Source organism: Empidonax traillii, unplaced genomic scaffold (assembly GCF_003031625.1).
Source record: "Empidonax traillii isolate 1590-97213 ecotype Southwest subspecies unplaced genomic scaffold, ASM303162v1 scaffold167:size2001844, whole genome shotgun sequence".
Taxonomy (NCBI): domain Eukaryota; kingdom Metazoa; phylum Chordata; class Aves; order Passeriformes; family Tyrannidae; genus Empidonax; species Empidonax traillii.
In genome coordinates, this window is record NW_020955360.1 from 1783112 (window position 1) to 1797510 (window position 14399).

Below are 14399 nucleotides of genomic sequence, written 5' to 3' on the forward strand. Positions count from 1 at the left end.
TGTTATCCAGTCAAGCCACTGTTTTGCAAGCAAACCAGTATAACTTCAGTTGAAAGAAAAAAAATGTCTTGGCAAGTTTTGGAATACATACTCCTTTGTTTTCACCAAAAGATACTGCTATGAATGAACAGTAAGGTAATTGCAACACAATGACAAAAAATTTAAACCCTAGAAAAAAGTGACAGTCTACAGCTCAAAATGCTGCACAAATCTAAACTATTTTACAATTTCATGTTGTAATTACAACTTCTCATCTCTTCATTCCAACAGAATTAGTAGAAACAGCAGTGTCATAGTGTTAGATATAATAGAAGTGTCAGTCTTTGGTCTTAACACTTAGACGATGAATGAACGGCAATACAAAACCATAACAGTGCTCAGAGAGGTTGGCTGATGCTTTTATTTTTCTCTTTTTTTTTTTTTTTTTTTTTTTTTTTTTTTTTTTTTTTTAAACAAGAAAGAGACAGTATCCTATAATATCATGACACAGATTTTTTTTACAGGAGATTAATCTATGATATATATTAAATTAATGTAGCCAATAAGGGCTTTTCATATATTTCACTGCAGTCATAAGGATGACATTCTGAATTTTTAGTTCTGTAAATTCATTGAAATCGCTTTTCCAATAATCCCTGAAATCATGTGGGCTAGAAATACTTTTAAAAATAAAAACTGATTTTTTTCCCTTCATACAGTTTTTGATGGATTTAAAGTAGAACATCAATATTATGAAATTCACCAGAATATTAAGACATTGCTAAACTGTCTTATAGGTTGGTGAAGCTCTTAAATACTCTTTATTTCAGACTGAAGGGATTTCAATAAAGAATATCCTGACAGTGAAGAGTTATGTGGACTTACTGGCTTCATTTTGTGGAGGCTAATGCACCATCCACATGTCTGCTCTGAGTTTTCTTCATACTAAGTGGCCGATAGTTCCAGTCTTGCTGTTAAAATGAATCTAGTAACAAAAGATTTTTTTTTCATACCTGCCCATTCCCACCCAAGTTGCGTAAAATTTATAAAGATTGTGTCTTTCCATCCAGAAGGTAGAAACCCTTTTTATACGCATAACAGGTAAGTAATTACATAAGGTAAAAAGCAAACAAACAAGAATTTTCCAGTAGACAGTTATGATAAACTATCTGCAAGCCATTTCATGGGTTTATTTAAGGGGGAAAAAAAAGCCTTAGGCTATTTTATATGTAATTTGTAAGAAGCCATATTTTAATTCACCAATGTTTGTTCATCTTTTCAGCAACAGGTTTTTGTAGGTGTGCACAGACAATGAATACATATAGATGTCTATATACTTTTCTTCATGAAATACTATTTATCCATGACTCTTACACTACCATTCTATTACTTGTGTTCATAAGAAAAAGACATCTATATCCCTACATTTTTAAGGGTGTATTGTATGGCTACACTTTCCAATCTTTTAATATCATCTTCTTTGCCATTTATATCTCTTTTTGCCCCTCTTACTAAAAATCCTCATATTCTAATATATTTTTGCAATATATTCTAATATATTTTCTTTCCAAGAATAGAAATCTCAAAAAAATAACAAATCATCTATATTCTTTTGAAGTGGGAAAATAATCAGTTTAAAATCTTAATCTTTTAGCTGGTAAAAACTGCAAATACAGAATTCTTGCAATGGGGTGAAATTCACACCTTTGAAGAGGGCCAAAGGTAAGGCAAGCACTGGTCAAGCCATTGACACGTCTTATGCTGGTCTTCTGCATAGGAGTGAATTTCATCTGAAGTGAAAAGAAAATCAATCTAATTAGGTGGTAATAAAATGCAAAGGCAATCATAGTATTAGTTTGCTCATTTTCACTTTTTTCTCTAAGAAAAAAAATTGCGTACAAATACCCACCTTGCACTGTCTGCCTTGACTTTAGAATTACTTTGCAAAAGCTGGCATTTATGATCTTACATTCAGAATCCTCTGAAACTACAAGCTAGATGATGTAATTTAAAGCATAGAATAAAAAAGCTCACTTACCTCATGTAATCAAGCCATCTTCCACAACAGGAAGCAATTTTATACTGTTTAACATTCCTGGGTTCTGCAAGTTTCAAGATACTCTTGTTAACCACTGTTGTGACAAATTTACCAGCAGTATACCAAAGCATTTTTCATAATATTTCAGTTACCAACCATGCCAAACAAGTACGAACATTGATACAAGAAAGAAATCCATCATGAGATTCGTCAAAAAGAAAGTCAGTAATGAGATCTGAGTGCAAATGTGGCTGAATAATTTAAACACAGACCTGATAAAGTCAATGTAATATCAACATACTTTTTAACACTGAATACTATTTAATATGTGGTTTTATATATGCTACTATTACTTTGAAACCTTAGCAGCAGATGATAAACAAAAGAGAATAATAAATGTGAATGTCATACAAGTTGTTAGTGCACTGCTTCTCAGCATCACATGTTACATTAGTACCAACATTTTTACTGTGTTCAAATGGCAGCAGTTAGACATAGCCAGAAAATGGGTAAGATGAACCTTTGAAGATTTCTCTTTTGGTTTTATATTTGCCAATTACAAGTACCTTGTGTAGAGCAATACACTGATCAACAAACATATGATCAGAATTTCCTTCTTTACCCTGTTCTTCTTTTCCAGAAGTTGTATGTTCTACTTAAAGCAATCACTTCACATACAGTAGCCATGAAAATATTATATAAGGTCATTCAGATCTGACAAACAAGAGCATATGTCTTTTTAACTTTGAAAAGTAATATTGCTGAGCACTTCCAAAATTCACCTAGTGTATAAAACCCTAGACTTGGTAGACGAAGAATAACAACACATATTTAAAGAAACCAAACTCAGGGAGGGATTCTGTCTCTTTTTGTATTAAAAACCATTTACTGAATTTGTGTAATAAAGCAAGCATCACACAATCCTTCAAAATTTTAAAATTCAGGGATAAAAGTTTACATCCAAAAAGATGAATGGAAAATTGTGCTTTTAGACAGTAAAGTTATTTATCATACAGGGGGAACCAATTCATCTCACCATCAGATTCTGGGCAAATTTATGTACTCTCTCTATATATATATTTATGTGCAGTTCATATCCAGGTCCTGCAAAAATCTAAAACTATGTGCTTCACTTCAAGTAGCAAAGGCACCTGTGTTATTGTCCCTTTTGGAAAAAAAGGTGATTTTATGTTCTAGGTTTCCTGATGAAGAACACATTTATTTCTGAGTATCTCACTCCCATCTCTATGTTGAGTGGCACCACACACCACAAGAGAAGGCAGCGCTGTATTCCTGCTTACACTGGAAGAAGTTGCTCTGCAGGCCGTTTGAAGCGTTGAACTTGTCACAAGGGAAACCGAGCAGAACTGTGAAGCAGAGGGATAGTAACAAAAGGCTATTCTGGTGTGAGGATAAAATGGAGTCATCCTAGCTCCACAAGCAGATGTTGCTAGTGGATTGGCATGTGGAGCCTGCTCCTGCTGGAGACAGGTAAAGTTTACCATTGGGACAGACGCAGAGCTCATAGATAGTCTGGCGAGGAGCTGAAGAGCTGGGTGAGGAGGAGGAGGAGGAGAAGGAAGAAGAAGAGGACGAGGAGGAGGAAAAGGAACCCACTGGTAGATTTCCCAGGCGGATTGTATCTGCATTTAAAAATATCTAGAAGAGGGAGGAAAAAAAGGGAATTAAATTTCTTTCAGCATTGAGACATATTTTTAAAAAGTGTTTTGAAGCAGTCATGATTGTTTAGAAATATATTAAAATTTTAGAAATATTTTATTAGAAGTATCAGAAAGATATACAAGCAGGTTTTTTTTTAGAAATAAAAAAGCTGTCAACATTTATTGTTTTGCATCTGTGTGTAGTTGTTTTCCATTAGTAGTCATTATTGCAGTACATGCAATTACTTCACCCAACATGTTTATTCAGTTACAAACATTATCATACAGAAACATTTTGACAATATTCTTGAATAGGTAGAATTTTCACTTGTACATTTTATGATTAAAATTTATTCATTTGTGGCAGCAGCATATCCTTGCTCTGGAATAATTTGTGTTTTAATAAGTGTGAAGTGATATTACAACACATTCCCCAGTGTAAGCAGCTGAAATATGTGCTGAACTGTGCTAAATTTTAGGGGCTTAACAATAGCTACATCCAGAGAATAATTAAATAAGGTTACAGAGTCATACACAAAATAAAGAGCTTCTTTGACCTAAATTAAGAGGAGAAAAGATTTCGGGTTAAAGTCTTATTAGGAAGGTCATCAAACTATTCCCATTTGTTTTTGAACATTGAATACAATTAAAAAATATAGAAGTTATATGAGTCAGTATGAAACTGTAGATATCAGTAGCATTCATGAATCTCTACTGAGTTCTGCAATATTTACACTTTCATTTTCAGAAAACCCCATGTCTTCCATTGACCCAAACAGATGAGCATCCAGCTACTCAGAATTTGTGTTTTATCTATGGAAAGAGTAAATAAGAGCCAAAGTAAGATGAGTCATTATTTCAGGAGCAGACTAGGAACTTTTACAAAACAGGTAAGAAATCAAAATGGCTTTAAGCTTTGAAGGTAAAGTTTGAAGCTTAGGAAAAGGTGAGTTCTTCAAATACTTGCTAATGGTTTTTATAGGGTACAGAAAATCAGCAAAGTCAACTTGACACCATTATACCACAATGTTGGTAGTACATGTCAATAATCTGGAGAGCTATGGCATGTAATGCCTTTTTTCTACCAGAGACAAGTATTATTTTATGATAAAATTGGTGGTATATGGCAACAAAGCAGTGCAGAAGCAATACTGACCCCCCTGCTGTAGAGAAGTGAAGAATAGCAGGCTAGGAAAAAAACTAAAGTGTCTGGATAAAATCCTCTAGAGGGATTGACTCATAGTCAATTTATTACCTTTGCTCTGTAATTTATATAAAAAAGGAATGAGGTATTTAGACATACATACACACAGTGCTGCTTGAAAAGTCCAGTATTATAGACCTTATATATAGTATTATAGACCTTAGATAATGAGGAGTCATAACCCCTTCAGAAATAGTTTCAATTCAAGAAATATGGATGGTGTTGGGAAAAATTTATTAATGTTCTTCTAGAATTACAATTTAAGAAAAAAAATATTACACATGTAAAAACATTCAGCTCAGCTAGGAGTAAATGTGAAAGTAACTATGCTAAACAGAATAAGGACAAAAATTTACTAGCAAAACAGAAGGTAGACACGATTTGATTCAAACAAAAATTAAAAAAAAATCAGAGGGCCTGTGTGTCAGAGATCTAGATTAAAATCTTTTGAATGTTATTATATTATTTGCTATGCGCTCAAAATATTTTATGTTTGTTTACATGCGGACAGCTATGTTTCTGCAACCCATCGTTGCAGAAGTTCTGTAGTGTATTGCTCCAAGACTTTATTCCAGAACACCTTGCTCTGGAATGTGCATTACCATACAGTGTAGCTCAGCTATTTTGCTCCTTAAATGAAATTATCTTTATAAGCATAGCTGTGCCGGCTTTTCCACTAGTGCTTACAAACTTACAAACACTATGTGATGTAGAACAATACAGGTTTATCAGGTGTCATAATCCTGAGTGGCAGCCAGGGAGTCCTGTCCCAGCATGCATGCCAGAACACCTGGTGAGCAATGCGGATACTAGGGAATGGTGTCAGAAAAATTGAACTGGCTTTTTGTGAGGGTGATATTGGCTGCAGTGAGTCCAATTTAATCAGACTCCTATAGCTACAACCTGGTGAAGCCTGAGATGAAGGGGATTAATAAAGATGGTTTAAAGCCAGTATTAAAATCTACCCTGTACCTGTGCTGTCAAGATTATAAATAAAAGACTAAATTTAGAGATGCAACATTGCTATTTATTAGTTAAGCAGGGATCCAAATATATCATCATAGTAGACCAATACATAAGGAATTACAGAGAACCTAGTGACTATTTGAGGATATACCCTCTCTTGTCCTTCAATCTGCTAAAAACTGAAATTCGTGATTTAAAAGTCCTCCAACATCAGCAAAATTTGAACTACTTACCATTATATGTCTGATGTTATCAGGTGTTTAAACAGAAGGGAAGAAGTGGCATGACAAAAAATTAAACAGTATTAAGTTCCTAGGGAATATTGTAGCTAGATGACAGTAGTTAATGGAAGTGCCTGTGTATGTGGTCTTTCTCTAATCTGTTGTGCTGTGAAAGGTCCTAGATAAGCCATTTAATAGTTCACATTCATTGATGCCATGCAGGCTAGTCATGCTCTTTCTGGGAGTCTCATACCTCAGCAGATAAATGGCATGAATGAAAGCTTTTATCCATTCTTGAAGCATTGTGGGAGACTGAAAACTTACAAAATTGAAAAGGTAGCAGCTACTCAGAGTAATGTTATTTCATAGAGAGTAGAGCACTGAGCAGCATCATCCCCACTAAGTACCTCAGTTTTAGAAATCCCAGATTACTGCTTTGTGCCGTGCATCTTAGTATGGAGAAAAAAACATTAGCCCTGTAATATTTAAAAGTAGACCTGATTTCTGACTAATTAAAGTAGCAAACTGAATCAGTCTGTAGGGCATAGGATAGGAATGGAAAAATTGTACTCTTTTTATACACACTTTTTGTTAATGAAGACCTGCAAGTCACACTCTCATCAGACTGTATTGTTAATCTGAACAGTAAGAGGGAGGGGAAGGCAAGCCAGAAATACAGATTATTGACAAAAGAACTAAATTGAAAGAGAAAACTTTCCATGGCTAAGATACAGGCAAGTTAAAAAATCAAATATTGTTACAAACCATTTAATAAAGAGATACAAACCTGTCACATACAAAAATTCTCCAATAGGTCTTCGGCTAAATCCTCTCAAGAGAGCAGATGATAGTTTAAGTTGATAAATCCAAATGAAAAACCTGGGATTTATAGGCATTGAAAAATTTTCTGTATTCATTTACTGTTTGATTAAACAGGTAATACTATAGGGCTGCAGAAGCATATTTCAGGGCTAATGTATATAAGAAATGGCAGTAAAGTGGAGGAAATGTGAAAGAAAAGAAGGAAATCTGAAAGGTGGGTATGAGTATGAGAGGACAGTGTAATGATTTCTCACTAAATATATCTTTTGGATTTCCTTAGAAATTCAATCAATCTCAATTAAAGCAATGCAAGGTTTTTTCCTAGTCTTTTTGCTCTTCTGCATGTCCTGTCAGAAGCATCCCACAAAGAGGATTATATATATTAGGTCACTAGACTCAACTTTATAATTTTCATATGCCAATATGTTTCAATATGAAGATGAACTATAGGATAAATTGCAGTACTTTAGTTCACATGGACCATTTGTTCTAACAGTTACTTGTGATTTTGACATTTATTTTAAATCAGCTGACCTACACTAGCTTTCATTAAATCTGAATGATAGTTCTGAGAAAAAGGAAAAAAAATTCATAATGGAAAATTAAAATATTAACTTGATAGCATACATACTGGAAATTCTAAACATATGCTGGCACAATATCTAGAACCATACTGGTTGTAGTGATTAATAGTTTCAAGGAATAGTTAAACAGTGAAATTATGTGATGACTGAGATGAAACTTAATATACTAAATATTCAAAGACCAAAAGATTTAGTACAAACTGTGCATTGAAAAAGTATTCTCCACAGTACTAGGATCAATTGATCAATGACAAATGAGACCTTTAAGCCTAAGGATGGTCTGGCATGGTGAATGTTCTTTTTCTAAAGATTATAACTGCACCTAGAGAGAGTTATCCTGGCATCATTGCTCCAATTCGCGCATGCATGTTATGACTACAACTACTGACAGCTAAAAGGGATTTTAAAAAATAACATATATATATGTGTGTTAAAAAATAACATTGTGCATTAGTGAAGTTTACAGTTCCTGCCTCAGTGGAAGAATTTATGTTTTGACCCTTCAGTACCCAAGATGTATTTATGAGGATCACGTTTTCATCTTCAGTACATACTTTTGCAAGTTCACACTGAATACATAAAAGCATATATTTAAAGGTCTGAGTTATAGCCCCAGTGCAATTTATATGCACTCCTATGCAAAACCTTTCTGATGTATTTATTCTTTCTGTCTTTGCAAATTCATTCAATCTGGGATAAATGTGATGTCTTTGTGATTTATGTACACAACAAAGAAAAGAAAATGTACTTGGAATGTTTTTGCTTAATGTACTGAGTACAAAGACTTATTAATTACCATTCAAATCAGCACTAGATTAAAATGTGATGCTAATAAAAAATCTATTTTATTAATATAAGAAATTATTCATTGTCTCTTCTTTTTACCTTTCTAATAAAATTCCTTATGGTGTAAGTCTTGAAAATTTGGCCATGAATAATGAAAATGGTTTAAAGATGGATGTTTTCCATTTAAACGCTTTGCTTTTGTAGTTTGGGAATACTCCATTTTGATTGTAGACTGCTACAGAAAACTGGTTTTTTACTATAAGTTAACTTGTGTGTATGACTGTTTTAAGTTGAAAATGAAAGATTTCATTTAAAAATAACATGGCATTTTAATTTTAAATATCTGTCCAAACACCTTTATAGAATTATTGAAACTTATAATTGAAAAAAAAAGCAGAAAAAATTCATTTCTACTAATCTCTTTCTTCCCAGACAACAGTGTCAAGTCAACGGCTTAATACCAGAAAAAAGGCTTTGAAAACACAGTGCAGGACGTGTTAGATAATTTTTGGTAAATAAACAATCAATTCTTGAGCTGTAGAACTTCCCATTGCTTACTGTTCACTGAACTCAATTCATGCATATGAACATTTAATTTTTTTTTTTTTGTAAACATTTGATCTTAGACAAACATAACCTGGTTGAATTGAACTTATCCATGAAATGTTGTTGTCTTTGATCAGTCATTCCTGCACGGTCATAGCAAGTGGCCTGGATAACAAGGTAATTCCATTTCAGTGTATTTAACTAAACAAAAAAAAAATTCCTGGTTTGTTGTTTTTTGTTTGTTTGTTTATTTTGTATTTCAGAACAAAAAATCCAGAAAAATGCCACCAAAAACAAAGCTTTAAAATGGTGCTGTTAGTTGAGCTTAAAAGTGAAGATTACTCCAGTTTTATTAAGTATTAATAAACTTTAACTATTAATCTCTGTGTTAAATACATCTCCTGTACTTAGAACTGGATAGAATTATAGATCAAATGTTAGTACTATATGCATTTGTTAGACTCTACAAAATAATCCTGTGTGTGTGTTTCATTAACCGTGTTGTGCTAAAATGGTAAATATAAACTTGGCCTCTTGTCTGCCACACTGAGTAAACTTTGTCTGTTAAAGAATATTGCTCATCTTTAATGTGACAGCTATAAGCCTTACCCTAATGAGGGATCAGCCTCATTATGCCAGAAACAACAAAATATAGCCCACAAATGATGCTATGAAGGAGTGTAATTTGACAGGGAAATACCAGGGCATAAAGAGGTAAACAGGAGAAAGGTCATAGATAGGGCGATTAATATGAATACATTTGTAAAAATGAGAAGCCTCTGTACATCTTTCTCTTTTTAATTACTTTGTTAGTCAATGGGATGCAATGAAAGTGCAGAGCCTAGCTTATATAGAAGCTCCTTGCAAAGACACATAGCAGCTGCTCAAGATTCCTAAGAGCTGAGGACAGTTAGCAGCTTTCTGCTTCAGAGTGTGATGCAGCCAATACCCCAGAGTGTTGTGCAGCCCTTCAGAAGGACCTCAGCAGGTTGGAGAGATGGGCAGAAAAGAACCCTCTGAAATTCAACTCAGGCAAATTCAAGGTCCTGCACCTGGTAAAGGATAACCCCAGGCACCAGTACAGGCTGGGGGTTGAACTGCTGGAAAGCAGCTCTGAAGAGAAGGACCTGGGGTCCTGTTGGACAACAAGCTGTTCATAAGCCATCAGTATGCCCCTGTAGCCAAGAAGGCCAAGGGTATCCTGGGGTGCATTAGGAAGGGCATTGCCAGTAAGCTGAGGGAGATGATCCTGCCCCTCTACTTAGCCCTGGTGAGGCTATGTCCAGAGTGCTGTGTCCAGTTCTGGGCTCCTCAGGGCAAGAGAGACATGGAGCTCCTGGAGCAGGTCCAGAGGAGGGCAACAAAGATGATTAAGGGATCGGAGCATCTCTTATGAGGAAAGGCTGAGGGAGCAGGGCCTGTTCAGCCTTGAGAAGAGACGACTGAGAGGGGACACCATCAATGTCTATATGTATCTGAAGGGAGAGTGCTAAGAAGATGGATTCAGGTTTTTCTTGGTGATACCAAGCAATAGGACAAGAGGCAAAGGGCAGAAACCGATGCAAAGAAGTTTCACCTGAACACTGTTGCCTAAAATGCTGTGGAGGAAAAAAGACTCCAGGCCAAATTATGTAGGAGGTAAGATAGGGATACAAAAGGCTTTAATGAGCCCTCAGGCTTCCAGGAATACCCCCACCGTACTCCCGAACACAGGTGTTTACAATTTTTAGAATTATTTCCACCCAATCACAGTTTGACCACCACCCTGGTTCTGCCTCCCCGACACGTCTTTTAGGAATTGAGTCTGGGGGAGTTTTGGGATTCCCCTCTTCCTCATCTTCATCTTCCTCGGAGCATGTGCTGTTCTTGGAGGCCTTCCAGAGCTCTGGGCCTTATGGTCATTGTGTCTATGGCTATATCTTCTTACGCAGATTTTTGGGTGTTCTGTACAATTCTACCTTGAAAATGAGACTAAACAGGCTAATGGAATTTAGGGGAATTGATACGGGAATGGGTAACAGGTTTGCCATGTGTAATTGCTGTGTTAAAGGGTAAGGGATAATGTGCTGCTACTTTAAAATCTACACTCACTATATAACTACTTCTAAAATCTACAAAATTAAAAAAAAAAATCGAACTCTAAGACATCAACATGAAGAAGAACTTTACTGTGCAGGTGACTGAGCACTGGAACAGATTGACCAGAGGGATTGTGGAGTATCCTTCACTGGAGATATTCAAGAACCGTCTGGACACAATTCTGTGCAATGGATGTGCAATGTGCCCTAGGATGAGTCTGCACATGCAAGGAGGTTGGACCAGATGACCACTGCAGTCCCTTCCAACCTGACCAATTCTGTGATTCTGTATGGTCGACACAATTACAATTAATTATTAGGCCAATGAGTGGACAACATCAAATAATCCTTTCATCTTGTTATCTTTATAAAATACCATGTTCCAGGTTCAATTCCAATATTTTTTATGTCTAGTAAAATCTAGTATCTACAGAATTCATAATCGCTCTGTACTTTTGCATTATGATTTTATGTGAGAGAAGCAGTAGTCAACTAGCAGACATTGTGCTGAACTTTCAGACGAGAAGTGCTCTTTTTCTCTTATGTGAACTCGTAGAACCAGCTAAAGCCTGGAGCTTCACATTTCACATTCCTTGTAACTGATTGCTGCTTTAAACCATTAGTTATAGTTTATTTATAGAATAATACATAGTTCACAATTAAATGACAAGCTATAATTGAATCAAAGGATTCTGCTGATGCCTTGACTTACAAGGGGGCAGCTCAAGAGCTTTATAAAGGGTGTCAGAATCTGAACCTAAATTACAGCCTCTAGTATTCAGTCTGGGATCACGCATTATAATGCATAATAGGGATAAAAGGATTATTATAATACTTCAGTAAATAAAATGTATCAAACAGCAGATTTCAGAATGCTTGCAGAGGCATTCAGTTTGTGATGTGGGAGGCTAGAGAATATATTGCATGAGTAATAAAGTTAGAGGAAAAAGTATTTCATAAACACATTTATGCTATTAAAAATATTCTGAAGATATTCCTAAATAACAGGAAAATCTATGTTTCATGGATAAAAAATTCATAATGTACTGTCACAGGCTATAACTGGTTGATTCCAGATGCCACATAGCTATTTTCTGGCATAATAGGGCAAGAACTTTGTTATAGAAAGAAAATATTAATTCACATATCTTTAGTGAATTTTTGAAAAAGCTTACAAAGATTAAAAAACATAAATTTAAATTTACCAGTATGAGAATAATACAGAAAAACTTGCATTTTTTCAAGTACAAAGATGTCATCACAAAAACAATTCACAGATCCAATTCAGAAAGAAAACATTATTTTATTTGTGGAAGAAACATGACTGACAGCGCATACCTTTTTTAGGCTAAAATGAGGATTATTCTTAACATAGGTATTGTGTTGTTTTACAGTGGGTTTCCTTAAAAATGAGCGATGATAAACCCTTTATAGATTTTTTTTTTCATACGGTCTGCTAATCTGTGGTTTATCTGTCGGGCTATAAACAAGGAAAACAATCAATATTTTGTTGTGTAGACATTTAATCCATCACATATTTACCCTGGTTCCTCACACCAGGCTGTAATTAGTCCAGCAATTCCCTAATGTGTCCATGGTAACTCTGCACAACAGCTGATGCTGTGGAACCTATCATATGCCTTCCAAAGTGTTTCTGCATTTTCCTCTAACCCTCTCCAGTGTAAGAGATAAAACAGTGGATTATAAAGGCATTGGTCAGACCTCATGATAGAATTTCTCTGTGGATTTAGTCTACATTTAATTTCAGATCTTACCGAAATTGGAAGTATTCAAGACTTCGAACTTTGTCAGAAGTATGTTTACAGAATAGCTCTATGGGAAAAAAGTGGGGAAAGGTTGGTAGTTTGTTTTCTGATAATTATCAATCTTTCATCTATGTGGAAAATCACAGATGTGCAAAGTCTTAGCACATAGAGAAAATAATGATTTTTAATATGAAATTCAGCTAACTGCTTTACATTGCCATTTTTTTCCCTGCAAAATATTTAACACAGAATTGAATTCCGGTTCTGAATAACACATAATATAGTCATTATACCTTTTCTTAGGTTCCCATTCTCAAAGTCCAGATGAGGTCATGTGACATTATTTTCAAAACTGCCTTTCCAATAAAGTGGAGTTTAATTATAATTTCCATTCAAGTATTACTTTTCCCTCCAGCAATAAGACGGAGGACAGAGAAATACATTCTAGTTTTAAAATTTATGTTAATAAATGTGTGGAACATACTAGATTTGGCCAGATAGGAATTTATGAAGGGGAACAAGACAGAAAGCAGTAGACCCTGCAATAAAAATACCCATAGAAAGGACAAGGGTGAGGGAGGATAATAGTTACTAGTAAAAGAGGATTACATTGACTTATTTCTATCTCAGCAATGTTCAGAAATAGTAACAGAGGTGGTAAGTAAAGATGAGAGAAGGGGAAAGAGCTGTTGAGCTACCTTTAGGAGAAACTCAGAAATAAGATGCAGCCTGTGGTATATGAATATTTGAGACTCTAAATTAGACAAAGATAGTGTTTTAATTACACAGGACAGATACTTGCATCAAGAGAAATATGTTATCAAAGCAGACCTTTGACTCAGTATATTGGCCAAAATGTTCCTGTCTGTGTTATAGTCCAGAGTGTGCATTGGTGGGAACAGTCACAGATGTGAATGCTGGTTTTGTTTGATTTTGCTTATTTGGATAGTTTGTAAAGTATCCGGAAACATTTGCTAGAAAATACAAAAAGCAAACTTAAAAGGAAAAAAATTTCTAAAGAGCTCCATTCCCAATTAGACATTTACATTAAACAACTGGTTTTCCAAAAATGCTGTAACCTGTCAAGTCCCTTTTAGAACAATTTGAAAATCTAGTCATTTCTCCAAATTGCCTAATAGAAATCTGAGATCCTTTGATAGCCTTCCACAAGTTGTTTTGTTTTTTAAATATTGTATCATTTTAGGGTCTGAAGATAAAAAAAGGTTTCATGTATTTCTGCAATACCTGGATTACCATGAAAACAAGTGATCCAATTTTAAATAATTTTCATGAGTTCACTTAGGTTTATATGTGAAGAATTTATACCAAAATCTTTTTATATTGATCATTGATCACTGACCACTGAAACAAGACAGTAATGAAACAGGACAGTGAGCATACCATTAAAGTACTCTGTCTTTCTTACAGAGATAGTAAGAGTTTAAGGAGATATACCTTGGGTAGAGCAAATTTGTTAAACCTCTTATTCGTGGTTTAATGACACATTAATCCAAATTAATCCACATTCTCTCTTTTATTTTGTCAGATTCATCCAAATTAATTTTTTACCACTCTCACTTAGCTGGCTCTTTTCCACGGAGGACCTGGGTAGCTTTTTCCTTGAATCTTAGATTAAAAATAATTCTAATCTATATTAATTTAAATAACCTTTTGTCAGTGTGAATGAAACTTAGTGATTCAAATATTTGCAGAAAGGAAGTAAGTACTAATAATTAAGCAAGCTAAAC

At 34.8% G+C, this 14399-nt stretch overlaps 1 protein-coding gene across 3 annotated transcripts in view; it reads right to left on the minus strand.

Annotated features, from left to right (window-relative positions):
- Positions 1 to 1247: 1247 nt before the first annotated feature.
- Positions 1248 to 14399, minus strand: part of SGCZ (sarcoglycan zeta) — a 186135-nt gene continuing 172983 nt past the window's right edge. For all 3 annotated transcript variants that reach the window (XM_027885559.1, XM_027885562.1, XM_027885561.1), the window contains one exon: positions 1248 to 3676. In XM_027885559.1, coding sequence (XP_027741360.1) covers positions 3446 to 3676 — 231 coding nt within the window. In that variant the 3' untranslated portion in view covers positions 1248 to 3445. The remainder of the gene's footprint in view (positions 3677 to 14399) is intronic.